This window comes from Anopheles nili, chromosome 2 (assembly GCF_943737925.1).
Source record: "Anopheles nili chromosome 2, idAnoNiliSN_F5_01, whole genome shotgun sequence".
NCBI classification, from domain to species: domain Eukaryota; kingdom Metazoa; phylum Arthropoda; class Insecta; order Diptera; family Culicidae; genus Anopheles; species Anopheles nili.
In genome coordinates, this window is record NC_071291.1 from 55,468,142 (window position 1) to 55,489,968 (window position 21,827).

Genomic DNA, 21,827 nt, shown 5'->3' on the forward strand with positions numbered 1-21,827 from the left:
TGACACAAACACAGCCTCCCGTTGATCCCACTCGATCGATGATGATATCCAGTCGGTGAAGAGCATTAATGTAGGTGAGCATTACTTAAAAGCCGGTGAGGGTTGAACATAAAGTGTTTGACCTAAAATAGGTTCATTCACATCAATTGTTTGTTTCGAATCAAATCGCGAATAGAAATACGAATGAAACTTAGATGCGCTATTATGCCTGAGTCACTATTTAACTTTTTCGAATTTTTTATAATTTCGCTACTTTTTTGTGCTTATGTTCACTACTTAAAGTCGACTAAAGTCACCAGTTAGTACCTTTATCAGTGACGTTGGCAGACTCAGCGTCTGTTCATAACATTAATATTATGTATGCCATATCAATTTTAGAAACTTATTATGTACACAACAAAAGCATTTTTATTCATAAGTCTGCAAAACTTATAACCTCTAAGAAAAGCATGCTTCAATTGTCTATCTAGCTTGGATCTTTAACAGTTTTCTTAAGTAGACTAACAGGTTACATGCCAAAATTCTAATTTGTCAAAAATAACTTTTATTTATTAATGTTTTATAAATGTTTTATTTAGGTTTTATATTATGTTGATAACAAATCAAATAATCTTCTGCAGCAATCTCACAAGTACAAATTCATTTGAATGTGTTGTTGAGTGGAAGCCTTCACTCGTATCTCTCACATTTTTAGTAACTTTAAGGCTAACCCTCTCAGCCACGCATCATCCGCGGATCAAACCGTGCATATCCTCGACGATGAAAGCGCTTCTGATTGCTCCATTAGTAATGCACCACTCCACGTCGCTTCCCGCGCAGCTGATGGGCTTTTCCAAATACACCAAAACGCCACACCGTTGCACCGGCCGACCGGTTGTTGGCTGAAGGGTTGACTCGTGGCAAACCCAGTGCCCAGAACCGCACCGAATTCGATTGTGACAATTTACTACGGTCGCGAATGTGCTCATCCCCAAGTCCCGCTCCGGAAAACGGCCATAAATATTTCAATTAAAGTTAATGCTCCGCTGAGGTTACACAATTTCCGGTGGCAGCGGCACACCCATCGCCAGGTCTCGGGGGTCTTTTGCTGTTCTGTTTTTATTCCCAGATTACCACCCTAACCGCGGGTTGGAAAAAGCGCCCACTTCAACAACGCTTGCTGGCCTAACGTTTTGCTGGCTTCCAAAACCTGGCTGAAGCGGAACTCTTCCTGGCTTCCCTCGCGAGTGACAATAGAGAGAAAGCGAGAGAGTGAGCGGTTAGCCGCGAAACCGCAAACCGTGTCCTGGCAGGTGGGTTCATATGGCCGGAAACCAAAGAAGCACACATTGCGGCTAGTTTTGATGGATAACTTGCACAAATTTAATTTCTGCCCATCGCTCCATCGGCAGGATACGTCGGGGTGCGTTTTTCAAATGGGGTGATTTTTGTTTTCCATATTTTCCACCCAACCGCACCGGGTGCACTGTTTGTGACAGTGCAACACAACAACGGGTGGGAAAGGTGGGCTGCCGACGGTGGCAACTATTTTGATATCACAATTTCGCACATTCACGTCACTGGCACGCTTCGGGAGCAGACTGTGGAATGTTGGAGTCGAGTTTATTATGAGGATTCAATCAGCCGTAAAATTGAAATAAAAAATTACCGCACACGTGCAGCGTATTTGTATTTGATGTGCACTCAGCGAGCGAAATGTTGATGGGTTCAAAATATGCCAAATATTTAAATTGACGACATGATATATGCATGCAAACGGAAGCGTGAAAACCCCACGAAAAAGAGTTGGTATTTGAAATGGAGCGTAACACGATTTGAAGCCTCCTGTGTACGAGGGTGTTTTGTTGTGGTGTATCAATTCTCAGTCAATTTCGACCTGATGTGACAGCAATTAAAGCAATACAGCCATATTTTAAGCAACGTTTTTTATCCTTTTTATTGTAGAAAGCAGTAAACTACCAATCATAGCTCAATTCCGCTACGTTAAGGCTCTCAGTTCGTGCTTGCAATGTTTTTTTATCAAATAGTTCCTGCTCAATATCGATTGATATTCATTCAATAAATTGATAAATAAATAGAAACTAAATGGAAAAGAAAAACGAGATTCGAAGAATTTGGAGCTGCGCAACCACAACAATCAAACTTGAAACCTTTAGAATTAGCAGTGGATTAAATCAAGCTCACTAGGAATAAAGCTCACACCCCCAGCTGCTGGGTTAAATGCTTACCAGTTCCGTTAATCTGACTTGCATAAACTATATGGCATATAAACAACTATAAACTGTGATCTTAACAAGAATTCATACACCGATAAATTTAAAAGGCTCGGCATTCCTCATTAAAAATTTAAAAAAAGAGATTTCTGCTTTATAAAGATAGCTAAAAAGCAAGGACTACCGACCAAGGAATATTCACTACCCACCAATTTGCTACAAGGTTGCAAGAATGTACATCGAATTCCAATTAATGCTGTGGAATTCTTGAATTTCACCCATTATTTTCCCAGTAAAAATCAGAAGCGAAATTTAATTGACAGACCCCATCGGTGGTTTCATTTACTCCCAACACTAATGATGGCCGCCGACTGGCAAAAAGCTCCCCGGAGATCATTTCTCTCACGGTCTCATTTTCCCTCCCTCACTGGTAGAGCATAATTTCGCCTCTCATCCCTGCAAGCCACCCCCAGCGCCAGCGCGCAAACGATAATGATTAATCCAACCGGCGATGATCGAGCACGATTCGCCCCTAAACGGAACGGCTCGCCCCATCAGCGCCACATGGCTAAAAGCACCAGGCAAAAGCACCAGGCGGCATTTTGGCTCCATTCCTTTTCCGCCCCATCCCAACAAGCAACATAAAACATAATCGGCACTAATGTCCGGCAGCGTTTTCCCTTCGAGGCGCCATCTCCCCGATGGGGCCGCATGAAACAAAAAAGCGTAAGTCATTACGCACTCACCACCCCCTAGCGGGTGTCAACGATGGGTGGTCACGGTGTGCCGGCTGCAAACAATCGACTGGTGGACCGCGTGCTCGTACTTACTGATCGCCTTTAATGTTTTACTCCGCCCGAGTCGAAATGTATTTACTGCCCACCCGGTCCCGAGCGAGGGCGTATTTTTCATTTCTTTTCCACCCCAAAACCACCCCGGAAAGACATTTGAAAATTTCATTTAAAGCCACTTTCCAACCAGTTGGCGGAATGGCATGCAATTGTAACCATTTCCTGCTGACATTGCGTCAATATTCCCTGTTCTCGCGTTAGGAAAAATGCTCACCCACGCGCCCATTTTTGAAGTTAGTTTTCCACCACTCGGGACATTATGCAAAACCCACCCCTTTACGAGGGAAAAATGCACTCAAATGGGTCTTCGGACCCAGATTGGCAGCGAGATTGCAGCAAAGAAACCCCAGCGCTGCTTTATCTCTTCCCTTTTGTCGCTCGGTTTTGTTTTAATTGATTGCACAAACGTTCCGCGAGGCCACACGAGTTGCAGTTTTCCCTTCGCTTGTTTTTTTTTTTTTTCAACATAAAACGAGGAAAAATTGTGCCGACAACGAGTGCCACGTTGAACAATGGCACTGCACAATTGCTTTCTTTATAATTATTCGACTTTGGGTGAAGTTTTTCCGCGAACCCTACCAGCATCCGTGCTGGGTTCGCGCCATCCGTACGGAGGAAAACTCTTTCTCCTCGGCATCGCTTTCTCTTTTAGTCGCTCGAAATTGAGGCTTCTTATTCTTGGCACACAGCTCGTGCCTTCCGAGCACGATGGTGCGGCGAAAGTGGCACCCGAAACAAAACGGCATGATGGTACTTGTTAAAATGTGCAGAAGAAAATTGAAAGACGATGCGAAGTTCGGGCGCTTCAAAGCGGGCAAGCACGAGACCGGCGGCAAACATTCATTAGCTCGTTCTCGCCCCCAAAAAGTGCTTTCACCAAGCACCCGTCCGGCATCCATTATGCTGTAATGAGCGCACGGAGGAGTGGAAAGTTTCACCCTCTTTTTCGCGCAGCTAAACTCCACTCCAGAGCCATCCATCCAATCCGAGCCCATTCATCCAAGCAACCGGCGACGGAATGCAGCAAATAGTACAGCCAGCAATGAGAGAATGAATAAAAAAAAACAAAGAGTAAAACAAACACACGCTACCGCGGCAACCACCATCGCCTACTGATATCCGGTCGCATTCGAGAATTTCGCCCCGTTGGGGATGTGGCGGTGCGCGTTTCCGGTTGCAAAATTAACTACGAAGCTGTCGGAAGGGGCCTTTCGGACGGGAGCGTTTTTGAAAACCCCATCACAGCTCGTGGCCGCCCGCGGGGAAAGCGTCGAACAAAACGAAAATGGACGGAAAACAACGCCGACAAGAAAGAGTGAGCATAAAAAAAAAACAGGACCGTAGCTCACCGTACAAATGAAACACAAACCCACCCCGTTTTGGGGGTGAGAAGAAAAACTTTGCACCCTCGAACCGATCCGCGGCACGAACTTTCTTCCATTCTATTTACGCCGTCCAATCGAAGCAATAACATCCCGGGAAATGACTTCGACTCGTTGGCTAGCTGTGGGGAAAGGATAAACGGTAGAGCGGCCCTTTCTCCCATTACCGGAAATGGGCTTTTGGGGGTTTCGGTTCGCATTCGCTCGGGTATGGCATTGTTAAACCTGAACCATATTGACGCCGTCATTCTTCTGCTCGCGCGTTGCTGAGCTGCTCGAAAAATTGAAGGATTCCGAGTGCGATCGATCCTGGCGTTTGGTGGCTTGAGTTTCCGACACTTCTGCTGACCGATGGCCATTAGCAACTGCTGGCATGGAGAGGATATACCTATCCGCGTTAGCATGCTGGTTGCATTAATTTTCTACCCGGGAAGACCGATTCCGGGAAGGATTACTTGCTTTTCATTCGCACACGGGCAAGAATGCAAGGAGCAAACAATTTTCACATCGTGTTGGATTATTACCACCGACCGATGGTGGAATTGAATTTGAATGAGCGCTGACCCCGTAGGCAGGGTCCAGAAAGATCCCACTGACATAAATGTTTAATTCAATGGGAATGCTGTAAAAAATAATGGTTCAAGCTGGTCCTGTGAAGTTGTTAAAAATAATCACCGTTTATTGATATCGGCCCAAAAGCAGAGGATCATTTTTTTGTTTTTTGACTGATAGGTATCAATAAGGCCGGTTGAATTGAGTTCTGCAGAAACGGGACAGTAAGCTTCGTAATCCGCTACGAAAATGTGGCAAAAAGTTAGCTGGAAATAGCGAAAACTAGTGAACGTTTATCGGGTTGGGATGGCATTAACACGTTGATTGGATAGGGACTTTGAATATTCCAATTACGTTCGCTTTTAGGTAGTAACGGCAACTTGAAAAACACCTATCTGTTTTTTACACAAAAGATTGCACATATTTTAGCTTCATTTTTTTGCCTCCAATTCATATAAAATATCACAATGGAACTTATCTGTGGCCCTTTCCAGAAGCATGTGCTTTTGCGAATTAAACACATCACCACGATATGCCGAACCGATTTCGCTCACAGGCTTCTGCTTTAAGGCCAGAATGTTTTCTGATAAACACCCCCCGGGCCGACCTACACCAACGACAAAGGAGAAAACTTTTGCTCTCCTAATCCGGTGACAATTAAAACAGCATTATTCTGAGCCCTTGGAGGTCGATTGAAGGAAGGTGGATTGTTTTTTTCTTCTTATCAGCCTCGCAACGATCGGACCACCCAGCAGCCGATGGAACGCGCAATCGCAGCGCACGTTTAAGGCAGTCCATATTTCGGGAAAGAAGTGCGTCAAATTTCGGGACTTAAATCCCCGAGATAAACAAAAACCCACCATTTTGCGCCGTTCAGTGAAAGGCTGTTCAGCTACGGAAAGCACGGAAAAACGAGGAAAGCAACGGAAAGCCAGCTTTTCGTGGTCCCGAGTTTTCCTTTTTACTGGAAATGGGGTAGCATTTTTCTCTCTGCTTACAGCTGAATGGTTTTTTTTTTGGTTGTTCGCTTCTCTGGCAGGCTTTTTTTTCCCTGCTCCGAGATCTGATATGCTCAAGGTAAAAAGGCGGACAGCCTGTACTCGCTTTTCCCATTTCACTTCGGCAACCTCGGAGCGTCGTCATAAATCCTCGGGAAAGATCCGATTTCCAAATGGCTCCATTCTATTCTGCGCCACTTTTCTCGCTATTTTTTTTCCGCGCCATGTAAATGTGGTCAAATTTGTTTATTTCGTTACGGTTTGCCTCGGTTTTCTCGTTCTATTTCTCCAGCTTCTTATCACGTGGCTGAGCGCATTCGTTTTTTCCCACTTTATTTTCTCGCTTAACCATCCTCTCCCAAGAACAGCGCCATCATCATCGTCACCGTCCGGTGCGACAGAGAATGATGTTACAATTTTTGGAAGATAATTAAATTGAAAACTCCCACCGCACATCCTTCTTCTTCCTTCCTTCGGATGTTGGGTGCAGTTTTTACAGCTCCTTTACAGCCACACAAACCGGCCGAAGGCGCCGACGGGAACAAACACAAAACGGTCAAACGGCATTTGTTTTGCAATCAACAGCGCCCGATCCGGATCCGGGTGAACGTTTTTCGTCCCCAGCCCACACACACACCCACAGAACGGTGGGAAAAAAGGAAATCCATGCAACGGACCATGAAAGCAAGCAACATTCGCTTTTATCTTTCGTCTCTCGGTCGTTTCCATCTATTTTTTTTTTGCTTTGTTGTACGCTTCCTGCCATTCGGATCCGGATGCCACTTCATCGGGGATTCCGACTTATTCGACTTATCTCTTGCGCAACACGGGAGCGAGAATTTGAAAGTAATGTAAAACAAAAACCTCATTCGCGGGCCGAATTTTCTGCGTCACATTTCGGCGTTCGCCTTTCATTTCGCGATCTTTTTCTGTGTTTGTGGGGGTGTATGTTTCCATGTGGATTATAAGCACGTGCACGTGCGTGTGTGTGACCGTATGAGCCTTTTTTTGCTCGTCCTCTCAGGAATGCCAAATTTGCTTTTCATTTGCACCGCCCCGCTTCGACCCTTTCAGCCTCTCCATCACATCCGTAAAATGGAACGGACGGCCAGACTCGGAACGAGAAATGAAAATTAAATTTTATAATATGCTAATAACTCCCAGCGGAACCATTCATATTTTCCCCGCACTGCTCAACTTTTCTCCCGTCCGCGTGTGTGTGTGTGTGTGTGCAACATTTTTCCAAAATAACGGAAAAAAAATCCGGACAATGCCCGAATAAAAACCAGACCAAAGTGTCCTTCTCCAGCAACCGAAACAACACCCATCGGAAGCGAACCCCCTTTCCATGGATGGTAAAGGGACCATCCCGGAGTGGCAGCTACATGGCACCGGCCTATCTACCCCGGGCTGATGAGGATGATTTTCCGTGTGTTTTATTCGTGCACGGCATGCCCTGGTGTGAGTGTTGGGGAAGGAACAAAGGGATACACAAAAAATGCACCCAAATTCCGCCATAAAGCTCGCAAAACAGAAACACGCTACTACCGATGCAGAACCAAAGCAGCGAATGGGTCTCGAGCCGGTGTTCCGCACCGGCATCACGGTTGTGATACATATGTGAAGCATCTGTAAGCCGCGCGATTCCCACCCTCCCCCGAATGGGTTGAGCCAGCACAGGAAGCATTTATTACAAGCTATTTAGCATACTTTTTTCGTATCAGTTAATTTATGGCACCGCTCGAAACAAGCACCGGGACGAGACGGGCGTAACCGGTGAGTCCTCCGGAAATCCGAAAAGTGCACGGTGGAGTAGCAAAACCAAACAAAACGCGAACCCGAAAAACAAGCGACGTAAATACCGAAAACGCATATCCGATTTCCCGCTTCAGATGCAGGTGAGCGTCACGGTATTTGTCATGCTTGACTTTCGTGGGCGCGAGGACACCGTGCGATAAGTAAAGTCTAATTTTTAACGTCCTTTTCACACAACCGACACGCATGACTTATGGGAGCTTTTCGGAGGGTGGGGAGTGCTTTTTCCTGCTGACAACCTAACGTTTCGATTTTTTTTTGCGGCATGATGCGCTCGGTGCTCGTGAGGTGACAGCTTTATGGGCGCGCGAGAATAATGGCTGCCGTTTTATTGAAAACGTATTTGCCCTCATAACCGTCACCATGGTTACAGATCACGTCAGCACAGAGTACGATGTAGGTGCGTATCTGAGCGAGACAAGAACGTGCTGCTAGTAGTCATCTTGCGGTAATGTGAAATTTATTGCTTGAAATTTTCCGAATTAATATCAAAGTTTTGGCGAACTACCAAATTTGTACTTTCCGACGGGTTTATTATTGCTGTATTATATTAATAATTACGCAGAAAACCAGCACAGTATTTATGACAGCTTCTGCAAATTTGCTTCACGTGCATTTAATTTTCCAGTTTTTACTTTGTATAAATACGATGAAATTTAACAGTATAACAGAGACCACATTCAACCGGATGGAATGTTTTTGAATATTTTAATTTCATCGTTACTGAAACTCATAATGCATTTTCCCACGAAACGTGCCTATCTTTCACAAATGATGTATTTCATACATCAGTTTGCATACACCGTAACGATCAGTTTCAAACGTGAAATTCATGTAAAAGCAACAAAAAAATATACGCTCGATCCTCGCTGCCCATTAATTGCAAATAATTTTTACCACACCATGTTCTCTTGCTGACCGACGCACTGATAAGGATGATTGACACTTCAACCCTGCACGGGACACTGAAAAATATCCATACTCAATTATGATTAAACATTTTCCGGTGGTAGATTATGAAAAAAAAACCCCAGCGGACGGTGTGGTAAAACAACTCAAAAAAGCAAACAAACAAACACCAAACATGTCACCGGAATGTGGGATATCACTTGCGCGCTGGAACCGACATAATTACAAATTAATAAAGGCGTTTAATTACCGATTCAATTGGGCGCGCACGTTCCCACATCGGAGCAGCTGGTTCCAGGCGTTCCTGAGGGAAAATTCTCTCTACTCCTGTCAATAATTACATTTCACTACACCATAATGTCACGCCCGGTGCAGCGACAAAAAAGCGGTGTTTGCCCACGACGAAAAAACTCACTCACACATCCACCTGGTCGTAAGCGAAGGTGCATATATTCCTGTGTGGTCGGGGGACGTATGTGTGTGCGTTTTTTTTTCTGCTCGTCCTTTTCCCACCACGAAGGACCAACGATCCACAAGACTATTATCTTCCACTTTAGCGCATTATAAAAACATCAGCACACCATTACCGGGGGCGGGTGCAATTTGCACAATCTTACAGCAATATTTGCACCAGCAGCAGCAGCGTGGGTTGCCGGAACTCCCGATTATTACGATACGCGCCCGAAGCATCATTATCACGCCTGCTGCACTTGCGCTTGCACCGTGCCAGTGCCGTTTGCGGGACAGGATGGAAAGTAAACGAGTTATTGATGACAGCTTCATGCGAGGCTTGGTGGAATGTTCGTGGCAATTTGTCTCCACGGTGTGTCCTTTACAATGATACGAGGAGTAAATTGGCAGTTCCCTCATCTCTTCTCTTAAGTCGTGTGTTGTGTGATTTTTTGTGCATAGAAATTAACACCAAAGTAGAGGAAAAAATCATACCAACACCTGCCAGTATGCAGCAGAGGCTTGCAAGAGTCCTTTTATTTAATCCCACCCGACATTTACAGCATCACTACAGCTGCGTCCTGGCGCATCGACATGTCAATGGCAGGTTTTACATCCAGTAATCGTTGTCAACTATCGGATTTCCAGCACCCGTGTGGCCTGTTTTTGTCCATCCATCGCAACCCAAAAAGCTTCCCTTTCGCACCGATGGGTGATTTATGGGATCGGATTTCGATAAATTCGTGCCCGATTTATTTCAACCTAGCACACCGCTCTCTAACCCTGAGCCAGTGTGTGGGAATGCGTTTTTCCACATCCCCATCGTGGTGGATAATAATTAATCTGCCAGTCGCTTTTGTGCTTTAATACCCCTGCTAGGGCGTGACGATCGCAAGGAAGCGCAGCTTTGAGCGGCTTTCCAGTTGTGAGCTGGAGCTCGGAAAAAAAAATCACCCCCACCCACATACATACACCCTCGCACAGAACTCCGGGAGGACAGTGGGTTTATCTCGGACTGGCACACGATCCGTCGGTGACTGCGGTGACTGCCGGTGCGGTTCGTTCGTAATGGACGGTCGCCGAGTGAAACCGATATGATTTATGTTTATGTTGCATATTCATCTCGTATCTGTCCGGCACAAACCCGAGAAAAGTGCACGCCACCGGTTTCATCGGTTGTTTGTGTGCTGCTCTGTTTATGGTTGTCTGTATTTTTCTCTAGCCACCCCCGATACGTTTTTCCTTTTTTTTTTGTTCTACCCTCGCCCACGCGATTCGTGTATTTTTGCCCCCGGGGAGTTGACGTGGGCGTGCATATTTTTGTAAATTATGATCATAATCATAATACACGATACATTTTTCTTTCGGTGTGTTTTTTCGGCTTGATAATGCATGATGTATCATGTATGCATTCGATAAGGCATTAACTTTAAAAATGAACCCACACAATGATCTCATTTTATAGTATGTGAGGGGAACAATTTGAGTGGAGTTATGAAAATGTGCGTGACTTTTTTTGAAAAACGTAATAATGTTATTAACACCTCATGCAACTATACAAATAGTAAATACTTTTACTCAAAAGCCACTAACTACTTTTTATTTATAGATTCTATTTAAAACGTCAATTTTTCGTGTAAGCACAATAATTTGAAGCATAATTACTTCATGTTTCTGCTACGAATTTGTTTCACCCGTACCACCCTCAACCGAACGATTTACACCTTGACAAATAATGACAAATAAAACTCGATTTCTTGCTGCATGCTACAATTCCGGCGCACAAATTTGGCCAGCATTCCCTAATCCACTAATCCGGTGGTAATTTATCTAAGCCGACTCGTGAAGCATGAATATTTGTTAGCATAAGCCATCGCAAACCGGCTCCATTGATTGCATTTCTCCCTATTCGCCAACAGCGACATAATCCTCCGCCCACCCCACGCTGACCGCGATAGATCCGATAACGATTAGCAGCTAGAAATGCGCTCCCAATCCCGGGAACGAATCCCGTTTGCGGTACTCAAACACTTGCGACCGAAAGAATTGCCCCCCCCCCCCCACGCGATGGTGTTTATATGGATGAGATTAGAGTTCCGGTGGCAATTACTACCCTGTTTCTCTCTCTCTCTCTCTCTCTCTCTCTCTCTCTCTCTTTCGCTCCCAGATAAAACGATTCACTCCATCCCGAGGGAAAGGAAATTAATTTCGATTCCCATTATCAATTAGATTCATGACCCGCCGCACGTCGAACGGTGGCGGCAATAGTAAATTACTCCCATCAAAATTGTTAACATTTGTCGGGTGCCGCTCGCACGCACGTGTCGGGTTGCGTTCTAGCTAATTTGCTTCTGTGCCACCACCAAGCTTCTGCCCAAGAGATACGAAACCGGGCGTCCGTGCGGAAAGATGAACGCTGGCAACTCCGCTCATCGATAGCGACATTATAATTAATTGAACGTGTCACAAACAGTAACGATATTATCAGGCTGCCGGCATCGGGCACGATCCCCGGCACGGAGAACAGCCACTCGCGCTAAATGCTACTACCGTTTGCTTGGCTGTACAATCGAAGCACTCAACTGTAGCGTTCAATCTTATCGACCAATCACCGGTGGAACGTGGCGCGTGTTGATCCGCACGAGAGGCGTCACTGGCTAAAGGTGAAGGTTCTGCATTCTGTTCTGTTGCATTCGGCCACGGTGAAGGCACGCCGAGAAAAGGATGCAAAGGCGTTGTGTCACACGTGTTAAGGATGGTTGCAATAAATTCCGTCAAACCCGATCTGGAACCGTTTCCCAGAAAATTATCTCCAACATGACTTCGAGTGGCTCACTTGGTTACAGTTGCATTGTGCGTCACAATAAAACGATATGTTGCATGATTTCCTGCGATATACCTGTCAATATGCTACAATTCATCGAATCCACTCTCAATAAGGCTTCCCATAGCCGGTTGGATCATAAAACGTGTTTAATTGAAATCTCATAATTCCCAGCATCCGTTGCGCAACTGCAGCGGCTCCTTTCGATACACATAACTTGCGATCGTTGCACCAATGTTGGGGGTGGAATTTTTATCGAGCTACATAAATTTCTTTCCCATCCCCGGCGCCCAACCAAGCGCATATTGTTCACGTGGCGATAATTTATATTCCTCCTCGCTGGAGGCTGGGCGCCCAAGTGTTTGGGCGGAAAGGAAGAAACCTTTAAGCGGTTTCTTGCTTTAAAACTTTCCTTTCATCCGGATTGCATCCGGAGCGAGCGAGCTGAGGCCGAACGAGCGGAATGAAAAACGTTACCTATGAAAATTTTCGCCTCAACCTCAAACGCTCCAAGCTGCTTCTCGATTAGTGCTATTAGCATAATAAATTATCCCCGTCGCTTTCTACCCTTTGCTGTGGGCAAGCGATCAAGCACGAGTACGGCTTGAGAAGGACGAATTTTAATTAAAATCTCTTCGATTATGAATTATTAACAATTTTCGTTTATTCTACCTACTTTCTTTTTGCTTCTCTTGCACAATCTGTACCACCTTTGGCGAATGTGCAGCGAGTTTGCAGAGCGATAGGGAAGAGTTTTTGCAGGACGCTTTCCCGTCCCAGGACGAAAGTAACGATAGTTAAGCGCGATAATTGTCACCATCCACCATCCGGCCGATGCCGTTCTCATCGTCATTATCTACATCGGTCGTCTTCAAAGTGGCCCGGGCTATTGAGCACCTGCGCGCCTTCCGCGTCGGGAAATAGATGGCGAAAAGCGATGCGCTGTCATCGCAAGACGCCACGATAATGAGTGAAGTGGTTTATGGTGGCCATCACCCCGTCACCCAGTACACGGAAACGATTATTTCGCGCGAGCACCCCCTCGGAGCATTAAGCAAACAAACTAACCACTATCGGTCGGACCGGACGAGCTATCATTATCTTCTAATCTTGACGCGAAATTTGCGCCCACTTCCGCGTCGAACAACAGCACTCGACAACGCTACTTGAAAGCGAACGTGATGATCCTTGGCTCCGGGTCGCGCTAGAGATACGATTTTGTATCTATTCATTAAACCACGACACACCCCAGAGAGGACGATTTGGTTGAAATTAATTAATTATAGGACGTTTCGAACCGCTCCCGCTTGGGGGTTTTCGCATCGAAAACGGATCGACAACGTGCTACATTCACGTGATCCACTGGGCGCCTCCATCGACCGTTCCCGTGCGTAAATCGAAAATACCAACCCACACGCTATCATGCCACGCGATGATTAAATATTTCACAACAAATCAAATGACGCTCGATAAAACAGCCATAAAATTAAAACTCCATAACTCCCGCTCCGGGTGCAGCTCAAAATTGTTGATTTAAATCATCGCTATTTAAGCACAAACACGTCAAATAAAACAATCAGATGCTCCCATCGGTGGAGCATTATTAATGGATTGTGTAAATATGTCCCGTCATGTAAAGGGTAGCACTTTAAACGCGCCCGTATAAACCCCCTCAGCTTCTGAGCGCAGGGATTTAATTAAACGTCAAAGCTAACTCGATTGAATTGTTTACACCAAACGATTGCTGATTATGCGACCTGTCAGAGGCAGTGCTGGTAAAACTTGCATCGCTCATCCCACCACTGCCATGCGATAAAATTCCGGATTTAGAAAGGTTCAGATTTATGGGTGGGAGCTCGCTTTTTTTGCAGTTCCACCCAATCAACAGCTACAGCTACGGAACAATGTAATTATCGATTTCAAATTATTGTTTGCCCGCTGCTACATCTGGCACGTCGGTGAAGTTTTCCACAGCTGTTAAACCATTCCGCTGTCCCTCGATACCACCGAAACTAAACAACCGGCAGATGCAAATGAACGAAGCTGGCCCGGTAGCTCGGTTGACTCTTGCGACGGTGCATATCAGAGTTGACACAATAGCTTAACTCGTACGTTGTGCCGACTCCACCACACGGTCGTGTGAGAGAAGAAAAAACAACATAAAACAGGATACCAGGGAATAGTTTTCCTATTGCCGTCATAAATTATGCGGTTTAAAACCACTCCCGCGGTGACCGCGGACCGCAAAACTCCCAGCCACCTTTGTGTCCTTTGCCACGAGTCCCCAGCACGGTGGTAATTCATTTAAATAACTCACCTATTCGCCCGTAATGAACTATGTTAATCAGCTCTGGGTCATTTTAGTGAGTTTAATTATGGTGCCACTGAAAACATGTCCCTCATCGTCCGGGGCTCCCGGGCGTCCCTTCGACAAGATACTCCCTCTCGCAGCAACTCTCTCACTCTCTCGCTCCTGGACCACCATCGGTTTGCGTTTTCCCTGCAAACAGTTATTTTATTTACAATTCACTCGCTCGATTTTCCCTTTCCCGAGGCTTATGGCCCCATTAGAGCCCCCGGGGGTTTCTCTCGCACCGCCATCACGGGTGGAACCGGGTACTTTATGCCATCGAGTGGTCCACCGTCAGCACCACCAGCACCGGGTCGAGTCACATTCGATCTTATTAGTGCCGTTAGCGTATTCCCCTGGCCGGTGCATTGTTTTATTAATAGTGGCGGGTGCAGACACACAAAACCGTGCATTTAATGCTGATTTCTCGAGCCCCGGGATAGCGTTTGTCTTTTTTGCCTTTTTCTCTTTAGCCATCCACAACCGGATCCTGCAGGCTAAGTGATCGAAGTTAATGGCTGGAAATAGTTTATGTTATGTGCTGGTTATCATACGTGCGTTCAAAAGTTTCAAGCGTCAATAACGAGTATATTAAATACTACATTCGCAAAAGATGCAGTACAGTGCTTGATCAAAATTTATAGAATAATTTTTAATCCAAATTTAACTAAAAATTATAATATTTTAATTATAATATAATTTTCTTCCTACATAAAAAATGTTTAAAAAATAAATCGTTAACTAAAACATTGTTACACTTCATGCAGTCAATTCCTTATAAAGAAATAGAAAAAGTTTTCCATAATATTGAGAACAATTTGAACATGCTACAATTTGAGAAATGCTATCATCTACTTATTAGTTATCAGTGTGATATTTGATTAGGTGTTTCGAGCACCTTGAAAATGCATGGAACCTAGTAAAGTTTACCATTCCCAAACAATCTTACGACATATTTTTACTCTAGCCAAACTCATCAAACACGTATAGCTATGAGTAAACGCTAAATCTAACTATTCGTCGTTTGTTTTTTGAATTCAATTACATTTAAACTCGAATGTTTTTTGAACAGATACCGTATAACAAATTTGCATGCTGCACATAATTGGAAGCAAATTGGAAACAAACTACCAAAAACCTTCCAATTTTGCAGCCCTCTCGATTGCAAAGCTCAATTACAATCCTCCTAGTGCCAACGAGGCCCAGACTCACTGATAACATACAAAAGCGGTCCTCTACCTGAAGACAAACGACCCTGTTGCCAACCGAGGCGTCCACCGATGGCACAAACAAATCACTTCCCACCCGAAGCCACAATCAATCAAGAGGTGCAGCAAACAACTCATAAAAGCGCTGGCAAGTGAGCTGCAGGCAGAAAAGCCATCCGCAGCCGACTTCCCGGAGTGAGTTGTTTTCTCGTCGATTGTCCTTAACCGAGTTTCGACCGAGTAGGCGTCGATGGCGCCGTCAAGCTTAACACGACCATTAGCAACAGCAACAGACACCTTCGCCCACGGTCGCCTTCTCGCTCTGGCAGGTGGCTCCTCATTTTATTGCAGTGTCCTTTTTACACCCACACCCAACACCCGGCACTGCTGGTGGGTGTCTATTGTTGCGAGCTTCGGCTAGACAAGGGTTGGTAGGCTCACCACAAACCAGGAATCGATACAGGCAGCAAGGCGGTTCCTTTGCTTCCCGAAACGGACGGACATCTGTCTCCCGACGAACATGCCTGTGGCAGAGTGCCGGTAGTGAGTGTTCCTCGGGCAAAGGCAACCGTTGGTGACCCCACGAGGACCGTGCTGGGCCGTGTTGTGGCTTCCAACCAGCGATCCGAGCTCCAGCCGCCCGAGGTGGATGTCAATTAAAATTTATTCCCACCGCGCCCGGCAGCTGTTACGAATTCATGTTATTATACCAATTAACCTGTCATTCTGACCGCTAAACATCGCACTATTTGTAAGCAGTCACCGCGGCCCGTAGTCCCGCGTCCGGAGCTCGCATCCTCGACGTTATTTCGTGCACATTCCAAGCCCCGTACGAGCGGCCATGACAGTGAGCATCGCAGCTCTGTTTTTTAACCTCACTTCTGGCAAGTATGCGCGCCGTTTCACGAACTAATCCTGCTAATTTGATCGACTCCGAATGACACGAAGCCCTAATCCGAATGCCAACGGCACATTAGCCCGCCTGCGACAGGACGGGCTATGCTATCGTTGACAAGTTTCTGCCCTCAAGCTGCCATTAAAGCCCCGAGTGTCGACCACCGGGGTTCGAGATTATCGTTTCCTGTCGGTTTGGGAGTGCAGTTTCGCTCCGGTGGTGGAAATTTAAACCATCATAAACCGGCCCCCAGCTCGTTCTCTCCCGCGAGAGATCGTGGGTTTCTTATCGGCCGCCTGGTCGGGGGTTTGGAAAATGCACTTAAGAAGTTCACAAGACACTGATTCCACTAGCAGTGCACCACGTTGCACCTCGGGTGCCAGTGTTGGGTGGCGTTAAATTGAAACAAAATTTAACATTTCCTAGCTATATTGCTAGCCGCTCCTTAACCTCATTCCAAGTGCGATTTGTCCCAAGTTGCACGGGTTCCGAAGACAGATCCGTACTTCCTTTAGCTAAAGTGGACTTCTCCCACACGCCGCATTAAAGGAAGCACAACTTTCCGTACCGAGTGGTTCCGATTGCTGCAGCTTCCGTCTTCCCCTTCCCGTCGGGAGGCTGGTGGCTGACTCAACTTCAAACTTCTAAACCTTAGAGGGGGTGAACTGTTACACCCTCACCACCCCCAGGGAACAAATCTCGGCCCACCGGCTTCACCTCGGTCTCGAGGTTCGGAAAAGTGTCAGGTTTTATCATCGAATTTCAAAAACATTAAACGACCACCGACCGTCGAGGCGTCTGTGTTTGAGTGCCGGCTGGGAAAACCCCCAAGAAGGGAGTTCAAACGATATAAACTTTCTAGGCGGTGCAGCCCTAGGAACGCCATGCTGCACCAGCACCCTATCGAAATTCAGTTTGCTCGATAAATAATTAAATCCACAGCAAATCCGGAGACAAAGCGGCTATGCTGGTGCTCCCGCGCCAACCTTCCCGGCAGCTAATTTCCAGTGTGCGTCAGTCCAGCTGTGGCGTTCCTTTCCAGCTTCAGCTCGCCATTTAGGCAAACGAATGGAGTTTGGCATTGTGGCATGTTTCCTTTGAGCTGGACGGGGAGGCTGCTATGAGTACTAGATTAATTATACACAGTTCATTGACAGTGGCCATTAGCTCCCGAAAGTCATTACGTAGTAAAATGGGGTCGTTTTTTCCTTCCAACCCCGCCATCGTTACACCGTACCACCCAACATCAGGATAGGGAGTGATTTTTCAATGGCGTGTAGGTGTAACTGTAACTGACTTCGACAGCCCGGTCGGTGAATGTGCAACCCATTTAATTGCTAAAAATAATGACTGCCCAGCTGGAGCGTAGCCGTTTGATCTTAAATGCGGGATTGCGTGCGACGTTTCGGTCCTTCCAGGGCAAATGGCTTGGTTGGAGAAGAGAACCTTGAACGTAGAATTTCAGGGAAAGTGCTACGGCTACCCTTGACCACACGGCACCCAGTTCATTGGCAACGGGGGGTGTTTAGTTAACTTTTCTTCAGGTCAAAGGGAAATTGTTCTTAAGTAGCTCCTTACCATTGGCTGGATGCTAAGCTCTTGCCGGTCGTATTTTATACTGCCGGACCTGGACTCAAATTACTCTCAGCCGCTACCCACAGCATAAGAAACGCTACTCTTGAAGCCTTTTAAATTAATCCCATTTAAGTGTACTTGACAACTACAACCTGTCAAACCGATCACATAGTAGAGAACACTAACTATTTAAGTATTCGATAGATTTGAATTATTCAGTAATTAGGAAACCTTTAAAACATTGCATACATCCTCATTCAACTCACTTCCAAATTAATCCTTAAACAAAATTTCACAAATTTCTTCAAATTGTTTTCATCCTTAAACAATTAAGTACCGCAAAGAAGTACCAAGTGAAATTTATTGACCTTCTAGAGGCTCCCAGCTAGTTCAGAATATATTGCAAATAGAAAAGCTGTTAAAAAACTATTTCAGTTAGAAAAAGTTAGAAAAGTTCAGTATAAGAAAGGTTATGCCTAAGATTGAGTGGTAGTGACCTTCGTGTTCCTACATCGTAGCATTCTAAATTTCTCTGGTCAGAAAGAAAAACTCAAAAAAGAAAAACACCAGGTTTGTTTTCGAATTTACCAACAAGTACAATAACGTATTCCGTCATCATATCTAAGTCTATATCCATTTAACACTCCTACAGTCTCTATTACTCACAAAACGTGTATCCTGTATTGGTCTTGATCCAATCCAGGAACGAAGTGACCCTCATGTTGAGACTGGGAAGAGCAGTTGCGCAGGCTACTCCAGAGCCTACTATACCTACTTCATAGACCAGCTGTGTGCTAGGATCCGTGTAGTACAGTGGACCACCTGAATCGTACTGACACGTGTCATTACCAGCCGCATATGAGCACATTTGTGAGGCTGCGATCGTCCGCTTCAGCTGTGTCGAGCATGTGCTGCTCTGGATCACGGTCAACGTCGTCTGGAGGAGCTCGCTTGACTTTGGCGCTCCGAAATCGGTCGTTCCCCAGCCAAGTGCGTTGACGCGGACACCCGCGAAAAGTGATGTGCTGTAGCGGAATGGTAGACAAACTCGACCAACACCTGGATTGAACACGATCGTGTTGGTAGTACGCACTAGTGCGATATCATTTTCCTTCGCAGTCGGATTGTAACTCGGATGAGGCACAAACGATGATACGAGCATCAGAACCGAGTAGCTAGTGTCAGTTCCTATTTTTACGTTCTGATCTCCAACCAGGACGCCCGTATTTGGAATTGTTCTGTCCAGCAAACAGTGAGCAGCTGTCAATACGAACCGATCGGTTACTGCAATGGTATACATTTTAGTTAGCATTCGGTGTGTTTATTGGCTTAGATCCCATCTTACCGATGGTAGAACCACAGAAGATGTCTTTCGTGGGGATATTCACCATCCCCGCCATCATCGGATACTCGTTCGCTTTGGTGGGAAATCCTCCCACGATCGTAGGCTGAAGAACATCAAACGTAGATCTATCATGATCGTGCTCCTGAATTTTTGCTTCAACTCGACCAGCTTACCGTTTTGCGTCGACCACAGTCACAGGGAATCTTTTGCGCCGTTATCTGGCACCGGAAACGGCCACCACTTGTGCTGGTACTGCCGAGCAAAGCTACGACGAGCTTATTATACGACGTCTGCACGTTGAACGTGGTCGTTCCGCAGCGCTGTTGCGCATCCGCAAGCGTGGAGTCACCACTCAGAGAGATAGATAGTTTGTCGTAATAGCACCCGGTACTGGACGGTAGGTACATATCGTAACACTGCACGTAAAGTGTGTGCCCGACGGGAGCATTCACTGTGTAGCGACACTTCGTACCCGGAGTATAGTAATTTGAAAAGTTCGGCGACTCTATGAAGCTCGTTTGACCGCTGGCATAATTGTACGTGTAGTCACACGAACCGTATTGTCCTGTTGCAATTCCGACCAGCACCAACAGGATACCGATCGTCCATTTGACCTCGGACATCATTTTCCGAGACCTACTTATGCGCTCACACCCGAAAACACTTAATGGTGCACTCTCCGCTCGATTGCAAACGATCACTACGGTTCTTTCTCGAGGTGATCGCATTTTTAAGCACTTCCAATACCTTGCCTACACCTAACGCAATCGCTACTCTTTCGATCGCCTCTCCCCAGTAGGAGAGTTTGGAGAAAATCAGCTGATCAAACATGTCTCCCACGAGCTCCGAAACAAAACGATCGGCAGCCAAGAATCGTTCTGGAGCGTTGTTTTGGAGCTCCTCAACCACAAACAAGTTAACCGAGCGTTGTCGTTGTACAACAGTAGCTGCCATTCATCTAGAGCACAATATTTTGGTTAGATACTTTCTAGTGGATTTTGATCACAATGGATACCGTGATGTAACTTCGTGTGAAAGAAACACATGAAGCAAGTACCTGTAGCTACATTGCATTAAGTTAATATATGCATCGAATGATTTGAAGCTCCCTCCGAAGATTTAAAAAGCAAAATGTCACCTAGAAAACTATCATTGGTAGCAAAGGTGTTGCCCGATGCCAAACAATATAAGCTGAAACGTTCAGTTTGTTGAAAAGCGAAGCCGAAGGATTAGATCAATAAAAACATTCGAGCAAGATGAGAATCGATTATCGCTTAAGAACGTCGTCAGAATAAGATATCAGAATCAATTTACATCAAAAAGCAATTTAATCTTGGTTTACTGAGATTATTGAACAGCGTCAAACTCGATCAACTCTAATCAACGTGTAAGTGCATCTATGCTGATCGCGTCAATCTTGGCTGTTCAACTTTATACACCGAGTACTTGCATCCTGGTCTATTGAACCTTTCGATTGGTGTACGACTTGACCTGCCAGTTTAAGCCGAAGTTCAACTTCATCTAAGTCTACTGAATCTAATGAGCAGCGTATAAACAGGAAATAATTAATCTTTTGCCTTCAAAAAACCTGAAATTCCACTACATACGCGTTACTAAATATTTCTTGATAAAACGTAAGTGTTTTCAAATCTCTTCGTTTGAAACAAAAGGTATTCAAAAACAGGGGGTTCGTGTTTCACCATACAGAGACAAATCGATCATCAGATCACTCAACACCACAAGCTTTATAATACGCTGTATATTACGACGGATTGATAAAGTAATCTATATGGTTGATAAAGTAATCTATAGGCACGGTGTTGTGAGGTGATGGTGACTACCCCACTCAAATTGGTTTTAGAGATTGGTCGATCATACCGTCTTCAATATACGTTCTTATTCCATTATGCAAAGTATGAATGCCATTTTGAATACTAGTAAAAAAATCCCATGAAAAGAGCACCTACTATCTGAAAAATATCAGCCATAAATTGTTGTAGCTTCCGAATTATACTCCGAACAGATAATAAGAACCATGTTTTGCAATGTAGCAAATTCCCTCATTTTATTTTATGTACTAAAAAATTGTATCCAAACGTTTTCGCTACATCAAATATATGAAACGGAGCTTAGGGATGAAGATTATTTCCATTTGAGAGTTATCAACAATAACTTAAATATTGAAAACGTCGTTGCAATGGTGATTGCAGAAGCACGTGTACATACAAAAAGCGTTGACGTATCCGAGTACAATGTACGATCGACTAAACCTGTTTACTACTTTTACTCGCAACCCAATTTGAACTGAAAACAGGGATGGTCTTTTCAATGCCCAAACCCCCTACGATCGTCACGATTTTACCGAAGCTTTTCGGTAAAAACAATCGAAATTGATTGATGTCATCTCAGGAGGATACTATTTTGCAACTCAAAGATGTGGGGTGTGTACATTCGAATGGC

General features: G+C 45.3%; 1 protein-coding gene across 1 annotated transcript; it reads right to left on the reverse strand.

Annotated features, from left to right (window-relative positions):
• Positions 1-18,482: 18,482 nt before the first annotated feature.
• Positions 18,483-20,034, reverse strand: LOC128730787 (venom serine protease-like). The gene is made up of 3 exons (XM_053823866.1): positions 19,541-20,034; positions 19,368-19,470; positions 18,483-19,306 (listed from the first exon to the last, which is right to left on the reverse strand). The coding sequence occupies exons 1-3, from the start codon at positions 19,991-19,993 to the stop codon at positions 18,681-18,683; spliced, it is 1,182 nt and encodes a 393-aa protein (XP_053679841.1). The 5' UTR covers positions 19,994-20,034; the 3' UTR covers positions 18,483-18,680.
• Positions 20,035-21,827: the final 1,793 nt, after the last annotated feature.